Source organism: Drosophila novamexicana, unplaced genomic scaffold (genome assembly GCF_003285875.2).
Source record: "Drosophila novamexicana strain 15010-1031.04,08,12 unplaced genomic scaffold, DnovRS2.1 tig00000434-arrow-pilon, whole genome shotgun sequence".
Lineage (NCBI taxonomy): Eukaryota > Metazoa > Arthropoda > Insecta > Diptera > Drosophilidae > Drosophila > Drosophila novamexicana.
In genome coordinates, this window is record NW_020824802.1 from 2474072 (window position 1) to 2498227 (window position 24156).

General features: G+C 37.2%; 1 protein-coding gene across 5 annotated transcripts in view; it reads left to right on the top strand.

The window, feature by feature from the left end:
* The window catches only part of LOC115760366 (proline-, glutamic acid- and leucine-rich protein 1), a 38869-nt gene extending 15498 nt beyond the window's left edge, over positions 1–23371 (top strand). The window contains exons 5-8 of one of the 5 annotated variants that reach the window (XM_030701656.1): positions 6603–6710; positions 11734–11878; positions 11936–12127; positions 13339–13414. In XM_030701656.1, coding sequence (XP_030557516.1) covers positions 6603–6710; positions 11734–11878; positions 11936–12127; positions 13339–13362 — 469 coding nt within the window. In that variant the 3' untranslated portion in view covers positions 13363–13414. Of the gene's footprint in view, positions 1–6602; positions 6711–11733; positions 11879–11935; positions 12128–13338; positions 13415–22540 lie in introns of those variants that run through there. The other 4 variants (XM_030701654.1, XM_030701658.1, XM_030701657.1 and 1 more) reach the window with 4 other exon arrangements.
* The last annotated feature ends 785 nt before the right edge of the window (positions 23372–24156 follow it).

The following is a 24156-nucleotide window of genomic DNA, read 5'->3' on the forward strand; positions in this document are numbered from 1 at the left end:
CGCATTCAACAAAATTCAATCAACAGCATTGCAATAGCGATTGTTTTCTGTAATGCTATTTCAATTCGTTTTATCTCAATAATGCTTAATTATTGGTGTGTCCTTACCGGGGAAAGTGTTTTTTATACCCTGAACCCATTAAAAATGGGTTACAGGTATATTGTATTTCTGCAAAATCCAAATGTATGTAACAGGCAGAAGGAGGCATCTCTGACCCCGTCTGTCTGTCCGTGCGTCCGTCCGTATGTATGAACGCAAGGATCTCAGAACCTATAAGAGCTAGAGACTTGAAATGTAGATGCTTCTAGTTCCCGCGCAGATCAAGTTTGTTTCCGATAATCGATAACTTACTCCGTTTCCAATGTTAATTGCATTTTTTTTGTAATGTTATTTTAGTTCCTTTTTTTATCATAAGTACTTAATTATTGGTGTAGCTGCTGAGTAGAAGCATAGCAAGTGGTGCGGTCTGTCGCGAGTTCGAACCCTACTGGGGAAAGTATTATTTGTTTTTTTTTTTTGCTGGTGTGGCTGTTGAGTAGAGTCGACAGCAAGTAATGCGCTCAGTTGCGAGTTTGAGCCCTGCCAAGGGAACTTTTTTTTATTAATTTATTAATAAGAGGGTTCAGGGTATCCCCTTGTCGGGAGCTCCCGACTAGAACCTCTTACTTGTTTTTTGTTTGCTGGTGTGGCTTTTGAGTAGAGTCGTCAGCAGGTAATCCATCTTGCGAGTTGGAACACTGCCGAGAGATTTTTTTTATACAGTTTCGCGAACTGCATTTGGTGTTGGAATAAGAGGGTTTTCCCTAGTCTGGAGGTCCCGACTAGAACCTATTACTTGTTTTATATATTTGAGTTGAAAACCGGTTGTTAGTTTGTCAATAGAACTCTCTATATGTGCACAACTTTTCGAATTGGTTTATTTAACTATATTTCAAGAGCGTGGCATTTAAGGTGTTGTTTTCTTTTTATATTGTTGATGCTGCGAAGTTCGATGTGGCCACTTTTAGTGCAGCGCGTTGCAAGATCTGTTTTGTTGATAATGTTTGTTTGATTTCTGAGCTTGTTGTCTGATTAGGATTGCGATCTTCGTGTATTTTCGATTTTATTGTTCATACTTATTTTCTTACTACTTTTTCTTGTCAGTCATAGGGGTAAATATATCGGCAATCTGCGCGTTTAGGATTCTTGTGGTTGTTCCTTATTAGTTCTGGAAAGTCAGTACTTGTTACAATATTCTTTATTTCGTCTGTAATTTCTATGTTCTGTTCTTTTTCTGAAATTATAACTGAAAGTGGAGTTTATTTACGTTCAAAGTTAAAAACATCATAATGGGAAAGACGCGACTAAAAACAATTTTTAATATAATATAAAACCATCCGCGCAAACGTTGCTAGAAATAATACGATTTTCCTTTTAAAAATGTTGTTTATATAAATTAAAAAAAACCGCAGCAGATACTTAGTAAGTGAAATCAAACAAAAACAACAAACACAAAAAATACCAACAATCTACAAATATTGCACCCCGCATCAGCTATTTACAACTAAAATTAAACATAATTTTAGGGCACAGCATTATGAAGTGCTCTTTTCATCCAGTATTAAAATTAATAAAGAATAATAAAAAAGGAAGTACTTGTTTAAAATATAAGATATCTATTTATACTCTGAACCCATTAAAAATGAGTAAAAGGGGTATAATATTATTGTGCAAATGTATACAATAGCCACATGAAAGCACCTCCGAACCCATAAAGTATGTATATTCTTGATCAGCAACAATAGCTCGTAAGTCGATCTGGACATATTCTTCTTTCTATCCGTCCGTATGGAGGATCTCGGAACATATAAGAGAAAAAGACTTGAAATTTTGAACGTAGTACGCGCAGTACGAGTTTGTTTCCGATAATCGATAACTCGCCCCGTTTCCAAGTAATAGTCGATCAGAAGAGATATCCTCTTTTTGCCAATATCTTAGGATTTTAGAGCTAAAGAAACCAAAGTCGACATGTAGTTCCTAAAATAGTATATATATCAAGTATATTTCATTTTATTTAAACAAACTGATGGTGTGGCTGTTGCGTAGAGTCGATGTCAAGTAGTGTGGTATGTTACGATTTCGAGTCCTATTTTAATTTATTTTTATTACTGCTAAAGCAAATGAGCATTTGGTGTTGGTAGAAGAGGATTTTTGTAACTTTACATGTGCTAGTTTTGTGAACTAATGAGAAGACTATAGAATTAAGTGGACAGTAGTGGTAACGGATACCTTCTTAATTAGAATATGGATAAAGCTAGCCTTCTAAAACAGACAAATTTTTGAACTAAAATTTGTAACACTTACAAGACAGCTGAACAATATTAGAGAATATATAAATAAATTGAATTTATGGCAGGGAGACAGAGTGAGGAGTGAGTGTGACAATTATAATGAACTCTACTCCCGAGTTTGACGACAGGCAGCAAACTCAGCCTACAACAATTTTGAGCCCCACCATAGCAGCTCTCGTAATAAAATAAGAAAGCCGGCAGATGCAGTTCTGGCATCTTTTAATACCATTTTTAATCTTAAGGAAATTATTGCGAGACTAAATTTTACATTTGCGGACAAAACACCGTTCTTTATGATCCAACAAGATCTTAGTAGTAGCCTAAGACAGAGTGAACTGTCCCTCTCAAAATGCTAGAAAGAAAGTTGACTTTATTAATAAACAAACAAACAATAATTATGATTAGGGGCATATTTGCAGCAAACGTTGCAAAACACACAGAAGAAAAACCTCAAATATGGGAATCAACGGGCTTAAGGCTGTCAATACAGCCAAAAATTGACTGATAAAAATTCACAAAAAAGAAGCTACACATTGAACAAGGTCAAAAGTCAAATGTGCCTGAGCACAGCCTTAGCTTAGATCGCAAATCTATATTTGCGTTTACTTGTTTTAGTACAACTGAACAACTCAAACTTCGAGTCGAAGTTACTTGAGTTACCATGGTCACCGCAAGCCGTAAGACCTGTCCATTTAGCATACATTATATTCTTACAAAACCAACAAGTAGCAAATTGTGGATGTGCAGAATCGCTTGCATGAAAGTGCTAGGTTATTTTGCAGCACGAAGTTATGACAAACTAGATTAAACAAAAAAGTTGTGAAAAATATATACAAATTTCGGAGCAAAAATAAAGCACGTCATTCACATTAAAACTGAGATCTGTGATCAAAATACTATATGAACTACAAAAACCGATAGAAGTCATACTTCCGACACCAGTAGAGCTTACCACACATATAAGGCAAAAAATCCGTCGGCACAAGAGAAAAAGAGAAAAACCGCACCAGGTAGGGGAAAAAGTTAAAATGATTAAAATCAAATAATTGATTTGGAAATAGGCTGCCCTCTGCTCAGCTGCAGTAATAGTAATAGGGTGGTCCATAAGGGCAATCTAAAATAAGCCCCTCACCTACAATTGTTAATTTTTTGCTCATTATAAAGCTTTAATATTTTTGACCGATTGGGACATATATGGGCATCTGGAACCGCTGTCATCTGAACACTAATGGTGGAATTTAATGACCAAGCTGTTAAGCAACAGCTAACAAGCGGAAAATAAGAAGCGGTAACCAGGCAGTTAGTAATTTTCCATCGTTTTCTGACTCAAGGCTTTCAGCGTATTATGTATTTCCTGTTTGTTATACCAATTGTTAAAGTACTTTGTCAGTATTCATGGTGTGTAATTAGATTTCTTAATTGTGTTGTCCAGTAGTTCGTCTATGACAATGTTGTTGTTTGAAAAAACATTTTGTTTTTCAAGAGATCTTGACCAAACTCGGCATTTATAAGCTTTACTTTACTCCTCATATATAGGCAAAATCCTATTAAGATCGGACCACTGTATGGAAAACTTTTTTGTCATTCAAGATATTTTAATTAAACACAGCATTTAAAGATTTCAGTATGCTCTAATTTTTCAAAATCTTATTTTCATCGGACTACTATACCATATATCTGCCATAGGAACGATCGGTCGAAAACTAGGTTTTTGATTAAAAACCTTTTTTGCTTATCAGATATTTTGACCAAACTCGGCATTAACTATTTTCTCTGTGCTTCTTAGATGCTGGCAAAGCACTATAAGCATTATGATAAGGTTGGGTCTGCAAGGGTATTAGATTCGGTGTATTTGGGTTCGGTGTTATGTTTACATATATTCTATATGTATTTGCACAACTTGCGCGACGGCAAGTTAACTGGACTCTATAAGGGAACAGTAAATTCCGCTCTCTGTAAAAAAATTACACAACGCTACCGACCAGGGCATATATCATGTTCATTGTTATACCCTGAACCCATTAAAAATGGGTATAAGGGTATATTGTATTTGTGCAAAATCCAAATGTATGTAACAGGCAGAAGGAAGCATCTCCGACCCCATAAAGTATATATATTCTTGATCAGCATCAATAGCCGAGTCGATCTAGCCATGTCCGTCTGTCTGTCCGTCCGTCCGTCCGTATGTATGAACGCAAGGATCTCACAACTTATAAGAGCTAGGGACTTGAAATTTTAGATGTAGATGTAGTTCCCGCGCATATCGGGATTGTTTCCGATAATCGATAACTTACTCCGTTTCCAAGCAATCGATAAAAATCTCGATATCGACATCCTGTTTTTTAGCAAATTGGGTAAATAATAAGAGCTAGAGCCACCAAACATGATATGTTGCTTCTAGAATATTATATATATTTCAAGTATATATATATATCAAGTACCTATCGCCACCTCCCTGTTACCACCGCAGAGCTATAAATCAAATTAATAACCCAACTTTTATTGCCAAACAATTTAAATGTAATTGACTTTTTCAGAATACACAAATATTCTATGGTACAATTAGATATGCTGTAGAAAATTTCATTAAGATCGGTTAAGAAAACCAAATTTATATGCAACTGCGCAATTGAATGGGGCAGCAGCTTTAAGAATTTCTGTATACATGAACACACACAGATTCATGCGCGTCTGCTTCGTATTGCATCTTTTTTTTTTTAATGTTATTTTAGTTTCTTTTTTATCATAAGTACACAATTGTTGGTGTGGCTGCTGAGTAGAGGCATAGCAAGTGGTGCGGTCTATCGCGAGTTCGAGCCCAACTGGGGAAAGTATTATTATTATTTTTTTTTTGGCTGGTGTGGCTGTTGAGTAGAGTCGACAGCAAGTAATGCGGTCAGTTGCGAGTTCGAGCCTTGCCAAGGGAACTTTTTTTTTATTAATTTATTTGGTGTTGGAATAAGAGGGTTCAGGGTATCCCCTAGTCGGGAGCTCCCGACTAGAACCTCTTACTTGTTGTCAACTGTCTGAATGCGTCATAAAATTTTTTTAAGTTGGGCTCAGCTGTAGTGTTTTTTTTTCAACCAAAATTGATAAAGAATTTTTTATAAAATATGGTTTTTCTTTTGTAGTGTTACTGTTGCTAGGTTTGTATGTAAATCTCCCTATATATCTATCTATTTATTCTTGTAGATTCCAGAGTCCATTGCAACCGTTTGGTTTCCTCTGTTATGACTGGCAGTGTTAATTTGCGTAAAAAATACCGTGTATGTTCTATTGTATCTAATATTGCAGGAAAGTTCTTTTTGATCATAGGCATTGCAAATTTTGAGACCTTCAAATGTTTACGAATTAATGGATTTTCCTTGTTTTGTTACTTTAAATATAATTTTAATGTTTACTTTGTGTTTAATTCTGCTGTTTACTTAAAAGCCCAAGCATTTTTGGCATCAAACAGCAGCCCGACGACTGCTTCCAGTCGTGTTAAAGTGTTTAAAATGTCTTCCTCAATATCAAGACCCAGAACTCCAATTTTGCGCTGCAGCCTGACCGTTCGCGCTGGCGGCTGTTGGACAAAAGGAGAATCAGATACACTGATAGCGTCCCTTACCTTGACGATGGTGTGACCCTTGACAAGCGGCATACGATGGAGGTCCACGGTAGGGTGGGCGGATTAGCTAAGACAAAGCTTGTCGAAAGGTCCTTAGAGTAGCGTATTGCGTGTGATACCACACTCAGCCTCTGAAACGATGACATCCGACGGAGCTGTGAGTCTTTGTTCGTGCGATGTTGTCCGCTTTGACCTCGTTCATCGGTGTGTCTTAGTATGAGGAGTCCTTTTTGATGTTGAAAGCGCTGTTTGGTGTTGCCTTCTCTGGCATTTCGGGTGGACCTATTCGCTGATTTAAGGAGTTATCTCTCCTACTCTCTCTCTTTACCTAACAATAGATCAAATTCACCAGACCTTAGCATGGGCATGTTGTTTTGGGGTACATTAAGGGCTTTCCATCGCGAATTGCACAATTGTTCGTTAATATCACCTTTATCACCAGCACTCATTTTCATCTGCTCTTAGATGCAATGCCACCCCTGATATGGAAATAAATTGTACACACCACGGGTCCGGAAACCCGGTACATGTCCCTATGAAATCGCCTTTGGCCTCATTTATTAATACATTTTTATAATTGAACTTCAAATAATAAAGCAATGTTATTTTAACTTTCCTGTCATATATATAAAAATACTTAACATTTTTTTCTCCCCATTTAGCTGCCACACTCATCTTAGAATGCATTTTCGATTAATATCAAGTATTTTATTGGAGTCATTGAGAAAAACGAAATGGTCAACATCGGAAGGATTTCCAATCCAGTTAATGTAAGTAGTTTAAACTTTATTACGTTTTATAGGGAATATGATTCAAAAGACGAAGTTTTAAGTTTCGTCCGATCGATTTCAAACCTGTTTTCAACGCCGTAAATAAGAACTTGTTTCAGCGATTTTGGTTAAACCCCACCAATTTACGTGTTTCACACGTGCTTCTTGAATTAAAAGTGGTTCATATTGTGTAAACGCAAATTATATTTTCGGCTTCGGTGAAATCCAAAGGTAAACTGTAAGTTCAAGTTTAAGATAGCACGCGTAAATTCAATTTTTAAATGGACGGGAAATAAGATGTGTAAAATTGCTAGAAAGAACTTAGAACGGGAAAGTTTTGATCAATTGAAATAAAAATTACTAAACATCTAAAATATAGATACGTTTTTGAAATCGACGCTTTCAAATGAACGGACACGCTTGGATCGCTGATTATTGTACTTTATGGGGTTAATATGTTTTCTTCTGAATGTTATATACATTTTCGCAAACCTACAGCTTATCACTAGTTATTTTTAGATTTGCTGATTAATTTTAGATGGGGCCTTTTGCTCCAATTTAAAAAAGTTAATTTTCTTCATGCACGTCTATATTTATATGAATTATAAACACAGTATATATACTCTTGATCAATATCAACAGCCGAGTTGATAAAGTCATGTCCGACTGTCTGTTTTTATGCGAACTAGTCTCTTTAACAGACTCTCTTAGGTTTAAAGCTGAAGCTTTTCATTGGTCGCTCTATCTATTGCAGGCAGTAAATATGTTGCAATCAGCCGGATCGTACACCTAAGCCATATAGCTACCATAGAAAAGATCGGTTGAAAAGTAGGTAGTAGGTTGTAGGTATGTAAAACTTTCAAGATATCTTAACCCGATTCGGCATTTATAGGTTTTACTCAACCAACCAACTTAAATGCAATTGGCTTTTTGAGAATACACTAATATTTTATTGTACAATAAGAAATATGTACAATATGTATGTAAAAATTTAATTAAGATCGGTGAAGAAAAAAACAAAGTTATATGTAACTGTGCAATTGGATGGACAGCTAGCGAATACTTCAATAATTTCTGGGTACATGTACCAACACAAATTTATGCGCGTCTTCTTTGAATTCTATCAACAGCATTGCAATTGCGATTGTATCTGGGCTGCTACAATTAATGGTGTGGCTGTTAAAGGTTAGGAAGCATGGCCTGACGCGAGTCCCATTGAGGGATCTATTTTTTTTATACCCTGAACAGTTAGCGAAAATTGCAAGAATTTCTTTATACATCTACACATACACTAACATTAACAGCATGTTAATTTCGATTGTATTGTTCTCTGTGCTGCCATTTTAATCCGTTTTTTTTTTCTCATACCGACTCAATTATGGGTGTGGCTGTTTAGTATAGGAGGTTGCAAGTAGCGCGGTATATTACGAGTTCGAAAACTATCGTGGAAACAGTTCTATCTATCTATTTTTATACCCTGAACCCATTAAAAATGGATATAAGGGTATATTGTATTTGTGCAAAATCCAAATGTATGTAACAGGCAGAAGGAAGCATCTCCGACCCCATTAAGTATATATATTTTTGATCAGCACCAATAGCCGAGTCGATCTAGCCATGTCCGTCTGTCTGTCCGTCCGTATGTATGAACGCAAGGATCTCAGAACCTATAAGAGCTAGAAACTTGAAATTTTAGATGTAGATGTAGTTCCCGCGCAGATTGAGTTTGTTTCCGATAATCGATAACTTACTCCGTTTCCAAGCAATCGATAAAAATCTATGTCGACATCCTGTTTATTGTGCAAATTGGATAATTAATAAGAGCTAGAGTCACCAAACATGATATGTTGCTTCTAGAATATTATATATATTTCAAGTATCTTTCATTTTATACCTATCGCCACCTCCCCGATACCACTACAGAGCTTTAAATCAAGCTAATAACCCAACTTGTATTGCCAACCAGATTAAGCCACAATTTAAATACAATTGATATATACTGTAGGAAATTTTAACAAGATCGGTTAAGATACATATGTAGAAGTTATTAAAGAAACCATGTGGTTATATGTATATGTACATATATATTGGCAGGCCACGAGTCAGCGGCAGCTGGAACAAAGCGCTACAATTTCTGTATACATGTGCACTAATACACACATTACAAAAAGAATTACAATTGCGATTGCATCGTATCGTGTACATATGTGGTCCTATTTTGGTTCAGTTTTTTTTTAATTAGTAGCAACTTTTGGTATGGCTGCAAGGTAAAAAGCCACGTGAAGCAGTTGGTCGCGGGGTGCAAGTTCAATTCCAATGGTGAGAAAACAATTTTTTTGACTTTTTATTTTTCTAATAATGTTAGATTTATTCCTTCACCCATTAAAAACGGAAATAAGTCAAGAAAACGCTATTTCTTTTTATTAAAGCCTTAGTACGCTTGGCAAGTGGGTAGTGCGAGCTATTTCAGTTTAGTTTTGTGTATGTATGAGGGTTTGCAAAAATATGCATGCATCTTAATCAATAAAATGTCAATTTACGCACAATTTAATTTCCTCATTCAAAAATCATTATCTTTATTAAATCTTACAAAAGAATGTGATCATATGTATGTATATATATTCTCATAGATACATACGTTTTAGGCTTAGGCCTAACCAGTGCATATACACATACACGTACACATACACACACATACACATACACATACACCAGTGCATATACATATACACGTATATAAATTAAGTCTTCCGCCGTAACTTCGTTGTCTGGCGACGATGTGTGGTTGGTCTGACGGTGGTGACTTCTTCTCTTTGTGGGGTGGTGATGAAATCAACAGGTGATTCTTCTCCTTGTGAGGTGGTGATGAATCCAACAGGTGATTCTTCTCCTTGTGAGGTGGTGATGAATCCAACAGGTGACTATTGGAACGATGTGATTAGGTTGTGGGAACTTTCCCAGTTGCCCGTCTTGGACGTGGTCAACTATGATTGATAACACAAATAATGTTTATTGACGGCAATGCCGGAGTTTCATCATTCACTCGTCTTATAATGTTGCGATCTAGATTGAGACTGAAGGCTACAGAAATGTTCAAGCTTAAGTTTGCCCTGTGAAGCCAATGCATCACGCCATACGCTAGAGTCGGCATGCCGACTCAGCATTCTTGCGCAAGCAGCACGGGTGTCCGTTTTCAGTTGCTGTGCGCAGAACTCTTGTCAGCGGCTCAGCATTGTTTACAAGAATACTACTTTGTTGCTGAGGGCAACCAAAATGCTTAAGGCTGTGTGTTGTTGTATTTGTTGCTGAGGGCAACCAAATACTTATGATTGTGTGTTGCGTACTTAGAAATAACAATGTATGACTGTGAGAGTGTGCCTTATATGTTTAGTTGTTAACTTATACATTATTATAATTTACATACATATGTGTTTTTTTTAAACAATGTTACTATAAATCTGCGCGCGTAATTTGAGAATTTTATTTCGTAAATATTTATTATAGTTACATGATTTTAATAATTTATAATGCTGCTTATGTATAATTATTAGACAGTCTTAAAGAGGTTGACTGAAGCATTAATAAATATTATCATTAGATTAATGTTATTATATATGTGAATATAATAATAAACTAGGTAGCGCGCGCTTTTCGATATGTATACTAAATCGTGGCGGTAGGAGAGTGAATATTACCCAACACTCTCTCTTCAAATGTGTTCAGAAGAAGCAGTAATCGATTTGGTCTGTAGCCTGCGATTGCCATCACACTACCACTAACCAAACAGCATATAGCTGGGACGTGCCGAAGAAGCTAAATGGGCACAAAAAAGTTATTGTGCCTGTTGGTGCCTGCCTGCCTGTCTGATGCAAATTTGACTATATTTTGGGATTTCTGATTTTCGACACACACACACACACACACACACACACACACACACACACACACACACACACACACACACACACACACACACACACACACACACACACACACACACACACACACACACACACACACACACACACACACACACACACACACACACACACACACACACACAAATGTGTGTGAATGGGCAGATCATGGGTGCAAAAGAAAATATCATTGTTGGCACGCGTCTGACATTGAAAATGCGTAAAAAGGGTATATTGTATTTGTACAAAATGCAAATGTATGTAACAGGCAGAAGGAAGCATATCCGACCCCATTAAGCATATATATTTTTGATCAGCACCAATAGCCGAGTCGATCTAGCCATGTCCGTCTGTCTGTCCGACCATATGTATGAACGCAAGTATCTCAGAACCTATAAGAGCTAGAGACTTGAAATTTTAGATGTAGGTGCTCGTAGTGCCTGCGCAGATCGAGTTTGTTTCCGATAATCTATATCTTACTCCGTTTTCAAGCAATCGATAAAAATCGATATCGACATCCTGTTTATTGAGCAAATTGGGTAAATAAGAAGAGCTAGAGTCACCAAACATAATATGTTGCTTCTCGAATATTATATATATGTCAAGTATCTTTCATTTTATACCTATCGCCACCTCCCCGCTACCACCGCAGAGCTAAAATCAAGTTAATAACCCAACTTTTATTGCCAACAAATCTTAGCCACAATTTTAGTGCAATTGACTTTTGAGAACACGCAAATATTCTATGGTACAATAAGATAAACTGTAGAAATTTCATAAAGATCGGTTAAGAAAAACCAAACTTATATGTAAGTGCGCAATTGGATGGGGCAGCATACGAAAACTTCAAGAATTTTTGTAATGCTATTTTAGTTTGTTTTTTTCTCATAAGTACTTAATTATTGGTATTGCTGTTGACTAGAGTTGACAGCAAGTAATGCGGTCAGTTGCGAGTTCGAACCCTGCCAAGGGAAATTGTTTTTTTTTAATTTATTTGGTGTTGGAAGAAGAGGGTTCAGGGTATCCCCTAGTCGGGAGCTCCCGACTAGAACCTCTTACTTTTTTCTTTTTATTTTATGTATGTTAATTGCTTATATTTCTTCTAGCAACTTACGCATTCAGATATACAAAGTAACAATTTCTTGGCTTTCTACTTTTGGTGAAGGAAGCGGATGCGATTTAATAGCAGAATATTTTGTTAATGATCTATTGGAAGATATAATAATACGTCGAACAGATATATATTTGCTGGTAACTATTAGTATTTTTTATTTTGTTTTTGTGATTTAAAAGCTTTTAACATTGTAGTCCATAGCACAACAAAAAAATGCACCTAAACGAAAATGTCAAAAGAAGAACAATCACACAATATCGGAGCCATATATTGAAAGCGGATATATTATGAATAAAAACAAAAGTGCTCTTTGTAAGCAAGCCTTACAATGCATTCAAAAAGTTCTAGAGGCAGTTGGTTTTCTATTAAAGCCGCAACTTTTAAAGGTAAGCAGTTTATAATTACAAAAGTATAAGTAATAAGTTGAGTCGACGGTTTCCGTCCATGCTAGTTTGTAGTGAGAATCTTAAATCCGGAAAATGAACTTTCGTTTGTTAAACCTTTGATCCGCATTTTGCATCCAAAATCGGTGGATATGGCGTAAAGCGCATCAAATAAATTTTAACAAATATTTCTAAAAATAAATTTGAAGCGGATCGGTTGATTAACAGAACAGTTTCAAAATTTTCGCCTAATTACCATATGTGCAGGTGGAATTTCCAAAATTGCTGAAGCACGTATTCATTTAGTTTTTATGTTGAGCTTTCTAAATAAGTTTGAGATCGCATTTATCAACCAAGTGCTGTTTTTTTGCGAAAAGTCTTAAACGAGAAACTGTCATACAACCGCTTTCCGCCAATTTACCACAGCTGCGTATGGAATTTGCAGAATTGTCGAAATTCGTGTTCATTAACTTCTTTAGTAGGGCTTTGAAAGTAAATTAAAGACCTATCGGACGAAACTTTTAAACCGTTGACCCGCATTTTCGTTTGAGGAAGACTGTATTTTTCGAAAACTCTGAAGCATGCCTCCAATCAATTTAGATATGAATCTTTGCGAATGAGCTTACACCCGAAACATTGCCCATTCAAACTATGACCCGCATTTATCATCCAAGAAGAGTACATTTTGAGCTAAGTGTGAAACACGTCACAAATGCATTTTCACAGAAATCTCTGAATATAATTTTAAGCCGATTTGAATGGGAAACAACTTTAATTCACACGTTGTTCGCGATTATACCATTTCATTTCATTCTCAAATTCAGCTGCGTTAATCGCCAATCAATCAGTCGTTAGTCAGCCAGTCATTTTATAAAAGTGTATGATGGTCTTATCCAAATGTATGCAACAGGCAAGTTAATAGCCTAATTCCACTTTCTTACATTTGTTGCGAAAGTTAAACATTGATAATATGTAAGGTATGTTGCCTGTACGCTTGTCCATGAGAAACAGCTTATTTCAAATTCGCAGAAAATGTAACATTTGCAAAAAATGTAGCTAATCGGCTCGAGTTATTCGTGTTTTTTGTGATTATTAATCAAATTTCGTATGGAACTCATAAAAAATGTAAAATTTTATAACCAAAGATCGCTATAGCAACGAAGGTAAGCGGTAAACTTCAATTAGACTAATCCTACAGTACTTAATATTTAAAGATATCCCCTACAACGAGGCCGTAGTATATGACATTTTGGGAGCAAAATTGCTGCGCTTAGGTCTGCGTAAAAAAACATGCGCATATACTAAAGAATGGGCACCAGACTAATTGAATCCGGCTTCAAAAGTTTATGTTTGCGGAAAGTGGACAACTTTGCGCAGAAGTAAAGGTAAGGATGCTTTTAATTATGTATAAACCATATTATTCTATACATATAATACTGGTTTTATTTAATATATTCTAACATTTTTTATTCCCTGAACCCATTAAAAATAAGTATAAGGGTATATTGTATTTGTGCAAAATACAAATGTATGTAATAGGAAGAAGGAAGCATCTCCGACCCCATAAAGTGTATATATTCTTGATCAGCACCAATAGCCGAGTCGATCTAGCCATGTCCGTCTGTCTGTCCGTCCGTCCGTCCGTATGTATGAACGCAGGGATCTCAGAACCTATAGAGACTTGAAATTAGATGTAGATGCTCCTAGTTTCCGTGCAAATCGAGTTGGTTTCCGATAATCGATAACTTACTCCGTTTCCAAGCAATCGATAAAAATCGATATCGATATCCTGTTTTTTGGGCAATTTTGGTAAATAATAAGATCTAGAGTTACCAAACTTGTCATATAGCTTCTAAAATATAATATATATGTATATTCCTTTGATGTTGGAAGAAGAGGGTTCAAGGTATCCCCTAGTCGGGAGCTTCCGACTAGAACCTCTTATTTGTTTTATTTTATAAGCTTCATGTTATTTATCAAGCTGTTGGTGCATCTGGAGCGGATCATCATGATGGACTCGTTTTGAGAGTACATGTAAATTTTATTTTTATTCCAAATCTCAAATCAAAATGGAAAACGTTGCTTAAAAATCTTATTTAATTACAGGTGAGCGAATTGCTTTGAAAAAGGAAGATGGCTTTCAAAATCTTACGTTGAGCGAGCGGCCAGGTATAACACTCATCGCGTTCTCCATCCCGCGCTTCAAGTGCTCAATATGAGGAAATCTGGAAGGGAAACAATTTTCAAAAATAAAATGATATTAATCGATTTAAAGCCGTCGTGGTGGCAGCCATGAGGGAGTGAACCGACTTGGCAGCTTGCTTTTTTTTTTTAGTAGCTGCATTAAGTCGTCTACATTCTGCATTATAATCGTCAAAACTCTCCCCACTCCAGTATTTTGCACTCTAAGTTTTCATGTTGGCCAGTAGAGGCTTGTTTTTTTTATACCCTGAACCCATTAAAAATGGGTATAAGGGTATATTGTATTTGTGCGAAATCCAAATGTATGTAACAGGCAGAAGGAAGCATCTCCGACCCCATAAAGTATATATATTCTTGATCAGCGTCAATAGCCGAGTCGATCTAGCCATGTCCGTCTGTCTGTCCGTCCGTCCGTCCGTATGTATGAACGCAAGGATCTCAGAACCAAGACTTGAAATTTTAGATGTAGATGCTCCAAGTTTCCGTGCAGATCGAGTTTGTTTCCGATAATCGATAACTTACTTCGTTTCCAAGTAATCGATAAAAATCGATATCTATATCCTGTTTTTTGGGCAATTTTGGTAAATAATAAGAGCTAGATTCAGCAAACTTGACATATAGCTTCTAAAATAGAATATATATATGCATTTGATGTTGGAAGAAAAGGGTTCAGGGTATCCCCTAGTCGGGAGCTCCCGACTAGAACCTCTTACTTGTTTTTATTTAGATTTATTTATTAATGGTCGACAAAACGAGTGTCTATCCTCATTATTCAATAGATCATACAATAGATAATGGAATTATATGCTAAAAGCCTAGTAAGGGAACACAATTTTCTAAATAGCATCACCGACCGATGGAGGTGTTTTATATGCCAGTCCGGCCAGCCGTGCCCCTTTTCACAGCTAATTTTGTCAGTGACGCAATTAGAGCCGACATCTAAGCAGAAGAGTGTAAGCAAGAAAAAGTGGTCTTAGGTAAAATTAAACATAATCTTAATTTGCTATATTTATTAGGAAAATACAATAAATTGGAAAAAAGAAAATAAGAAGATTGTTAATAAAGAAAAGAAATGTATGCTAGATATATAGAGTGTTAAGTAGATAGGACAAGGAGAAAAGTAATGGTGAGGGAAAATTTACAGCCTGTCCGGCAAGTTATACCCCTGCTCATAGCTGGGAATGGTCAGTTATTTCCCGAAGGTATCCTGAAAGCAACGATTTTATTAGGGGTAGAGAAAGTTCGGTAGAGAAAACGTGATGCAAACTATTATAATTATTACATAGCACCCGAAAAGGATTGTGCATATCGTAGTCTATTGTGCACGTAGATAGAAATAAGGGGCGATAATTTCTGGTTGGTCTAGCCGGAACAGAGAATTGAAGACGCCCTAGCAGAAAAGGAGAATCTATCTCGCTAATAATCAACTTATGTAGAAGGACAACACCGAGAATTGTCCTACGGTTGGTTAACGACGGAAGGTTAATAAGAAGCAGCCTGCTGGAGTAGGATGGCAACCGAAGATTAGGGTCCCAATTTAAACGTCGTAAGGCAAAAAGCAGAAATTGATTCAATACGATCCTGCCTATTGTTATACTGCGGAGACCAGATGCAATAGCAGTATTTAAGGATAGGGCGAACAAGAGAGATATACAGAAATTTTGTTATAAAAGGATCGTTAAACTCTTTAGACCATCGTTTAATGAATCCAAGTACACCTTTTGTCTATAAAATCGTGCTGTGCTGAGGGCACTAGATAATTTTCGGCAGTGAATAATGACCAAAAGATGTTCGACAAATTAAAATCACCCAACACCATAAATATGTCATTATCACGCACGTGTGAAGAAACTTCTTTAATACAAGTTATATGTTTCATATAAACTTGAATAATGAAAAGAAAAAATGAAAAAGAAGGAGGGACATAAGAGCAAGTAATAGCCAAAATTTGGTATCATAAATGATTGGGAACATATCATGTGAAACATTTATTTTGAATGATGATATTTCACGAGGGGTGGAGAAATTAAATTTGGTGGTTATTGACATGCAAGCAGAAGATTTGCTAGCAATATAGGCTGCCAATGACTCAGAAGTGGTGTCCGACGAAAGTCGAGACACAAAAACCTGCCTACGAGGGCAACAACCGCTGATGGGGCTGCAGGTAATACAGGAGTTGGAGGAGCTAAAGAGGCACCATGATTGTTTTTAACAATCTGGGCAAGATTGCGCGCAGGTCTACCTTTGTGGTCAGGAGCTGACGGGGCTGAGGCAGTTTGGCTAAGTGGGACGGGATCAGGTACGGGCTCTACTAGCACTACTACAGGTGTTGAAACAGGGGTAATTGGGCAGTCGCTTGGAGAATGCGATAAAGACAACATTGGAGATAAATCCAAGTTGCTAGGAGGGGACAAGAATGACGTTGGTGTCTGAACAGACGTAGAGGGCAATTGCATAAGTTGAGGCTTCAACCGATTGGTCGGGGCACGACCAACGCAAGCCCCCTCAACCCTTCTTGGCAGTTGCAGCGATCTTGTCGCAATCCGCCCGATGAGACCTGCACATTTAACATGCATCATATTCTCACAAAATTAACAAATTGCGGCAGTGCAGAATCATCAGCCTGCTTGTCAGCACGACATAATTATTATTGCGTATGCAAGTTGCGAAAGCGCAGAGCAAAACGAAAACGGTGCACAAAAATAGTGCAAGTAAACACTCAAAAAACAATTATTCGTACACAAACAAATTGTTTGGAGCGAAAAGCAATAGCAAAAATTTGCGAAAGCACGATGCACAAGCAGAAATATGCAGCAGCGAACACACTCATAAACAAGTGTATGCACAGGGGAGCACCAAAGCAAAAGAATCAAAGCAGGCAATAACAGCAACACGGAACTGATGCCGCGTTTTATAAATGCAATTATTACCAGACTTACGCTGCACAACGGATAACAGTTTGCACAATTTATAAATGCTTTTTAAATGAAGCACCAAAAACACAAAATTTATAAATAAAAAGCAGGATTGAAGCGCCTAATTATAAAAAAATCTTGGAGCACAAGTAAAACACGTCAATCAATCTTAACTGAGTACTCTCTCTGTAATACATCAGAATGCATTTTTCCGTATTTTTGCGCAAATACTGATCAAATAAAACCCATCAGCTGTTATTTTTTCTTATGGCACTCCCACGTTACCGGCATCGGACACTTGCTAATGGAATCGTAGAAAGTAAAATTTCAAATGTAAAGAAATGTAAGAAATGCTAAGCATTGGAATCAGGAAACGCATTTCTCAGATAATGACTTAAATTATATCTCAGCGCTTATAAGAACTAGAAAAATATTCTAATTAAATTTAAACGAGAAAGATAGGCTATCTTCGGCATGCCGAAGATCTAATTCCCTTTACAGCCCCAATCTTTTCATAATGCTTATAGTGCTTTGCCCGTATCTAAGAAGCACAGGGAAAATAGGTAATGCCGAGTTTGGGCAAGATATCTTGATAAACAAAATGTTTTTTCATACAACAATTTAATTATCGACCGATCGTTCCTATGGCAGCTATATAATACAGTTGTCCGATCTTAATAGGATTTTGCATATATATGAGGAGTATTGTAAAACTAATAAATGCCGAGTTTGGTCAAGATATCTTGAAAAACAAAATGTTTTTTCATACAACAACGTAATTTTCGACCGATCGTTCCTATGGCAGCTCTATGATATAGTGGTCCGATCTTAATAGGATTTTGCAGATATATGAGGAGTATAGTAAAACAAATAAATGCCGAGTTTGGTCAGGTTATCTTGATAAACAAAATGATTTTTCATACAAAAGCTTAATTTTCGACATTTTCGATCGTTCCTATGGCAGCTATATGATATAGTGGTCCGATCTTGCTGGTTTGGACATATGTGCTGCGTGCAACAGAAAGAGGGACTTCTGCAAAATTTCATTAAGATAGCTTTAAAAAACAGACAGACGGACGGACGGTCAGACGGACAGGGCTATATCGACTCGGCTGTTGATGCTGATCAAGAATATATATCATTTATGGGGTCGGAGATGTCTCCTTCTATGCGTTACACATTTCTCGACAAAATTTTAATACCCTCTGCAAGGGTATACAAATTTGTGAATAAGAAATATTTACAGAATTTATACCTTATATATCTTAACATTAACTGTTAAGAATCTTTTTCAACCGTTGTTGAGATATTTAATTGAGATATTTAATCCACACAGTATGTGGATAGTTAGTTCTTGGAGATATACAACATTTCTCACATAAAAATAAATAAAGTCAGCAATTTTAGCTTTCATAGCTTTCAGATTTAAAATGCATTTGTCAGAAATATATTTCCACTATTACTCAGCTTTTTTTCAGTAGTCGAAAACTGTGCATGCATAAAGGTGAAAACATTATTAAACATTTACTATGTGTTAAAAGAAAAAATCTGAAATCTGCTGTGATTGGTAGAATTGTAGATAAAGTGAGTGAGGAGGCGGAGAAGCACAGGAAAACAACACAAGACTCATATGACATTCTATAATTTACCCAAAGGTTATGAATGTAATATTTTGATGTAAACTTTTGAAATAAATGTTTGATTTAAATCTTATAAAAAGTTTTGTGAATCTAATAAGGAATAGTTTTATAACACATGTGAGGGGTAGTCTTTCTCAAAAGTGGGTGATACCTCGCTCTTATGGGCGCTGGAGTTCTACAGCGGCTGGCAATGGGTCCGATAAATATATGAGAATAAGCAGCTTAATCTTATATCTACTTTTTTAACTTTTATCTATGTTTACATTAGTTTTAATTTTCTCTTGTTTTCGTCACATTTTAACTAATTATTGTTTACATATTTATCATCAACTGTATTATTTTATAAGTTTTTAGTATTTTACTGACTTTTGATAATTATATAATTTTCTATATTTTTTTCATTTCCTGTCCGCACTACTTAAGATCCGTACTGTATTGAGTGGTTACAGCCCGTTCGTTGCTGTCACCCCCATCCCACTTTTCGGGCGTAAAGAACCTGTGGCCTCCTGTCGGAATCCTAAGCAGACTGGGTACCGCTGGGCACAATTTACAATTATATCCGGTGTGAGAAGTCGTACTCGGCGTCATAAATTTTAGTTCCGTAGCTCGTCGTTCATATTTAAAAGTTAATGACCTGCCCGGCTTTTACAAAGTTAGCTGGTTTAGTGTGATTTCGCTTAGTTTCATGTGGTGTCGATGTCATCATCTGTTGAGGGGTACTTGCCGGCTGCCGGGTCTCTCCGAAATTGTCAGTCTATGAGCGATTCCTGTCGATGTATATCGTTGACATTGGTTTTGTCGGCGAGCCCAAAGCGGTTCCTGTCGTTGTCCAGTAGTGTCAATGTTTTTTAAATCGTTATTGAGCTTTGCTCGTCTTGCACGCTGCGTGTGAAACCAGTCCTCAGTCCAACCAAAAAGCAGTCGAATATTGTCGGCGGTAAGTGGTCGACATTAACCCCGTGTCTCCAACCTCAACGCTACTGAGGCCAGCGGTACTGGCCTGCCCGGTGTGTACACAATCGGAGGGCTCTGTCGGGTCCTTGTCGTTGTCCTGCGAAATTCTTGCTGTTTAATTTTGACTAGTCTGCCAGGTTTCTACGACGTTGGCGGGCCTATTCGAGTTCTTGTCGTTAGCCTTGTTGTTGAATTGAAACTGGTTCTGTGGGGCTCCTTTTTCCGTGTCAAACGGCAAGTTAGCTGCAGATACGCCAGTTCACAATCCTTGCTTGGATCGCGCAAAGGAAGTCAGTCGCATCTATACCATTACCACCTAACTTCGGGATCTATCCTCTAAAGTGATCGGCTTCCGGACGTTGCGACTATTTCCTTCCATAACCAGCACGCGGGCCCCTCACTAGAAAGCCTTCTAAAAACATGGGTATCGCGATCCATACACCTTCCAATCTTAGAGGCTAGGTTACTGTTCAGGACTCGGGGCTCCGTTCTCTGCTCGGTCCCCGTCAGACAGAGAAAATGAACGTTTCCAGACTCCAAGGGGCGATAGCAACCAATGGTGCGGGTACCGCAGGGGCGCAATATTTGAGGGTTTTGGAACTCCCGTGGTGCGATGTTGTCCTGAGCAAGCGTCGCGTTTGCATAGTGCCGTTGGGCGCAAAGATGGTAGATGTCATCACGCCTACCACGCATATAAAATTCTCCCGCGGTCTCTTAGCTGATAATTAACTAGGTCAGTGTGGTGGTTATGAATGAATTCTGTGCTCCAGTCGTCGGAAGTATCAGAGGAATTCTTTGAATCTTTTCCAGCACTGATTCTGCTAATAGAAAATCGTCCCTAGCTTGTGACTATCGGTTCCGGCAGCGATAAATGCAACTGATATCCTTCCTTTCCTGGCTTTCAGCCTCCGAGGGCTCAAACATTATTTTTATCTGTTGTCCCAGCTCTCTCGTTAGACCCTGTTTATATTGACTGGCGGATCATGGCGAAGAATGGGCATGATAACAGAAACCTGCCGGCGTCCGAGGAGGTCCATGGCCACGTAAATCCCTGGGGCTGTCGTCGTGATGCGGCAGTACAAAGTATGCACGAGGTATACTCTATGGGGCTCTTTGGAGCCCAAATAGCTAGCCTACCTACCAAATACTTCCTCGATTTTTTTTTGATTCTGGGCTCGTCGGTCCATTGTATTGTCCGTTTTATGGTCCCAAACTCTGTCATTCTTTGCGTTTGTGCAGGACAGGCAATATGGGCACTCGCTGAGCATGTCTGCATGTGGCAGTGCGCGTGGTTGGTCGCTGGGCATCTGTCTATATGTGACCGTGCGCTGCTTAATATGTGGTTTATCTAAGGGATGGACCAATAATACTCTCTCTCTTTCTCCACTTAGCTCTCCAGTTTTTTGTGATGGACAAAACAAAGGTTTTTCATTCTCTAACCAAACTTGATTTCATGCGTAACTCTTTGCCCAATCGGTCATTGCATGTCCACATAATATTTTTTAAATATATCTGACTGCTGTAAGCGTTCTCCAATTTAAAAATTAGTTTCTGAATATTTAAAAATATTAGTAATAGACATAATATCTTTATAGAAACTTTCTGCTTGATTAATTTATCTTGATATTCTTTTTTTCTGGGCGTGACAATTTTTATACCCTGAACCCATTGAAAATGGATATAAGGGTATATTGTACTTGTGCGAAAGCCAAATGTTTGTAACAGGCAGAAGGAAGCATCTCCGACCCCATAAAGTATATATATTCTTGATCAGCATGTCCGTCTGTCTGTCCGTCCGTCCGTCCGTCCGTCCGTATGTATGAACGCAAGGATCTCAGAACCTATAAGAGCTAGAGACTTTTTTGAAATTTTAGATGGTTAGATTTAGGTGCTCCTAGTTCCCGCGCAGATCGAGTTTGTTTCCGATAATCGATACCTTACTCCGTTTTTAAGCAATCGATAAAAATCGATATCTATATCCTGTTTTTTGGGCAATTTTGGTTAATAATAAGAGCTACAGTCACCAAACTTGACATTTAGCTTCTAAAATAGAATATATGTATTTATTTGATGTTGGAAGAAGAGGGTTCAGGGTATCCCCTAGTCGGTAGCTCCCGACTCGAACCTCTTATTTATTTTAAATTTAAGCCATATTTCTTGTCCTTAGATTTACAGTTTCTCCTCATATTCCTCCTGTTCGTTTCTGATAGAAATCTCTTCCGACCAAATATCCCATAGATTCATTCTTCACCACCTCAATTTAAACAAATTTTTTATTATTTCCTTTAATTTGAACTTCGGAACCATTTGTGCCGTAATACTTTATTTTATTTAAATTTGTGTTCTGAGTCCCATGGGATTTCTTGTATTTATGAGGCATTTTATTTCTTGTGTTTTAAAAATAATTAATGTTAACTGCTCAACAAAATTTTGCTGTGATAAGTATAAAGATTTCTTGCCCATTACTTGTTAAAACATATTTCTCGAAAAGTAAAAAATAATCTTTGTAATCAACGGCATGAAACCATGAAACATGTTCCGTTAATTTTATACTACTACGTTAGATAAAGTGTCCATCGATTATTTTGGAACTGAAGACACAAAATATATTTGCAAGCACAATCGACCGTATCGCTATCCATACACAACCCTAAACATTTTTAAAATAAATAAACATTTATAAATATGATTCTTTTTATTTACAGGTTATCTTAACCAATTTATTGGAAATTAGTGTTCAAATATTTGAGAATAGTATGAGAATACAAAATCCTTACAAGGAGTGGGACTGCCGCCTTGAGCTATACAATACATTATTTATCTTTTTCAAATTGAGGAATATTCCCTGCTATGTTCCGGCGGGCATAATTTTGTACGTACTTCAAGAATCTTTAAAAAAGGATCCAAGCTCTGATTTACGCGTTAGCTATAAATCATTGATCGCTTCAGTTGAAAAAACAGTACACCCTCAGAGAGAAAACATAAATTTGAAGGTGGATACACAAGACAGTATAAAACATTATTCAACATTTATTTACGAAAATCCAAAAAACACTCAACAAATTAAGAACAATTACGCAAATATCCAAATAAATAAATCAGAAAAAATTCTTACGTCCCTTCAGATTCAACAAAAAAAAGAAGAAACTGCTGACAATACGCAGGGTGAAAATGAAAACAATATGAATAATGCAGCAATTAATGACATTTTACCAACTGCCCACGAAGACGGTAAAATATTAAAAGTGTGTTCAAAATTGTTTGCAGACGATTTTGATCAGTACAATAAAGCGCATCGGATTGCAAATGATGTGAAGCTCAATAAATGCCATGATGATGATGATGATTTTATTGCTGAGTTAAAGAAAGCTTTTGTTGATGAATTTAAATAAAAAGAAAAATATGAAGCACATTTAAACTTAAGTATATATATACAAAATTATACAGGGTTTTCCTGGAGTGTACATTAATAATTTACTACGCGTTAGCGGTAGTATTATTGACTATTGATTGATAGCGCACAATAAAATAAAGAACTGTTTAGGTGACGAGATGTTTATTGCACAACACATACGTGTACTAGTGGATGTAAAAATTGAATATAATACTATAGATAATATATTCTAACAGCTAGAGTCGGCGGACAACTCCAACAAAGCTGTCTACTCAGTTGACAACATGGGCATCCTCGGCCGAGACAAATGTTGCCACCTCCTGTATCTCTGGGGTTTCCCGCCTTTTGAGTATGCGTTGCTAGATTAAGATTGGGCTGCTGATGTACACAAAAATTATTAATGCCACCGCTGCTGGGCCGCTAAAACAAGAAACAACGTCGTCTTCTGCTGAATGGTGGTCTGCTGGATGACATGCAGATTCTGTTCGTTTAGCCACTGTAAAAGAGGCAGGCTCAATACTGGACCTTGTCTGGCAATGTCTAGCAACGACGTGGATGCGACTCCAGGTCATTTGCTCCTGATGAACTTGGTGTCATTTACCAACACTGTGAGGTCGAATTTGTGACAAGAAAAGTGTCCGCAACAACTACCTCTGGGCCATTGTCGTCGTTTATCGTAACCGGGTGGTTGTTGACGATAATTACCATGTCTAGGGCATTCGTAATGGGTTACAGGAGGCTGCGTGCAGATTGGCAGTGATCGACGCTTCTTGTATATAGGTGTCGCGTGCCGTTAGTTCGGAGAACGTCAAATAGGACGTTAAGACGCAATTTGTGACTGCTAGGGTATTACCTCCATGGAATTCCTCTATGATGCTGTATGAGATTTGCAAGACTGTGATTATGAGTATTTGGATTTGTTTGTAT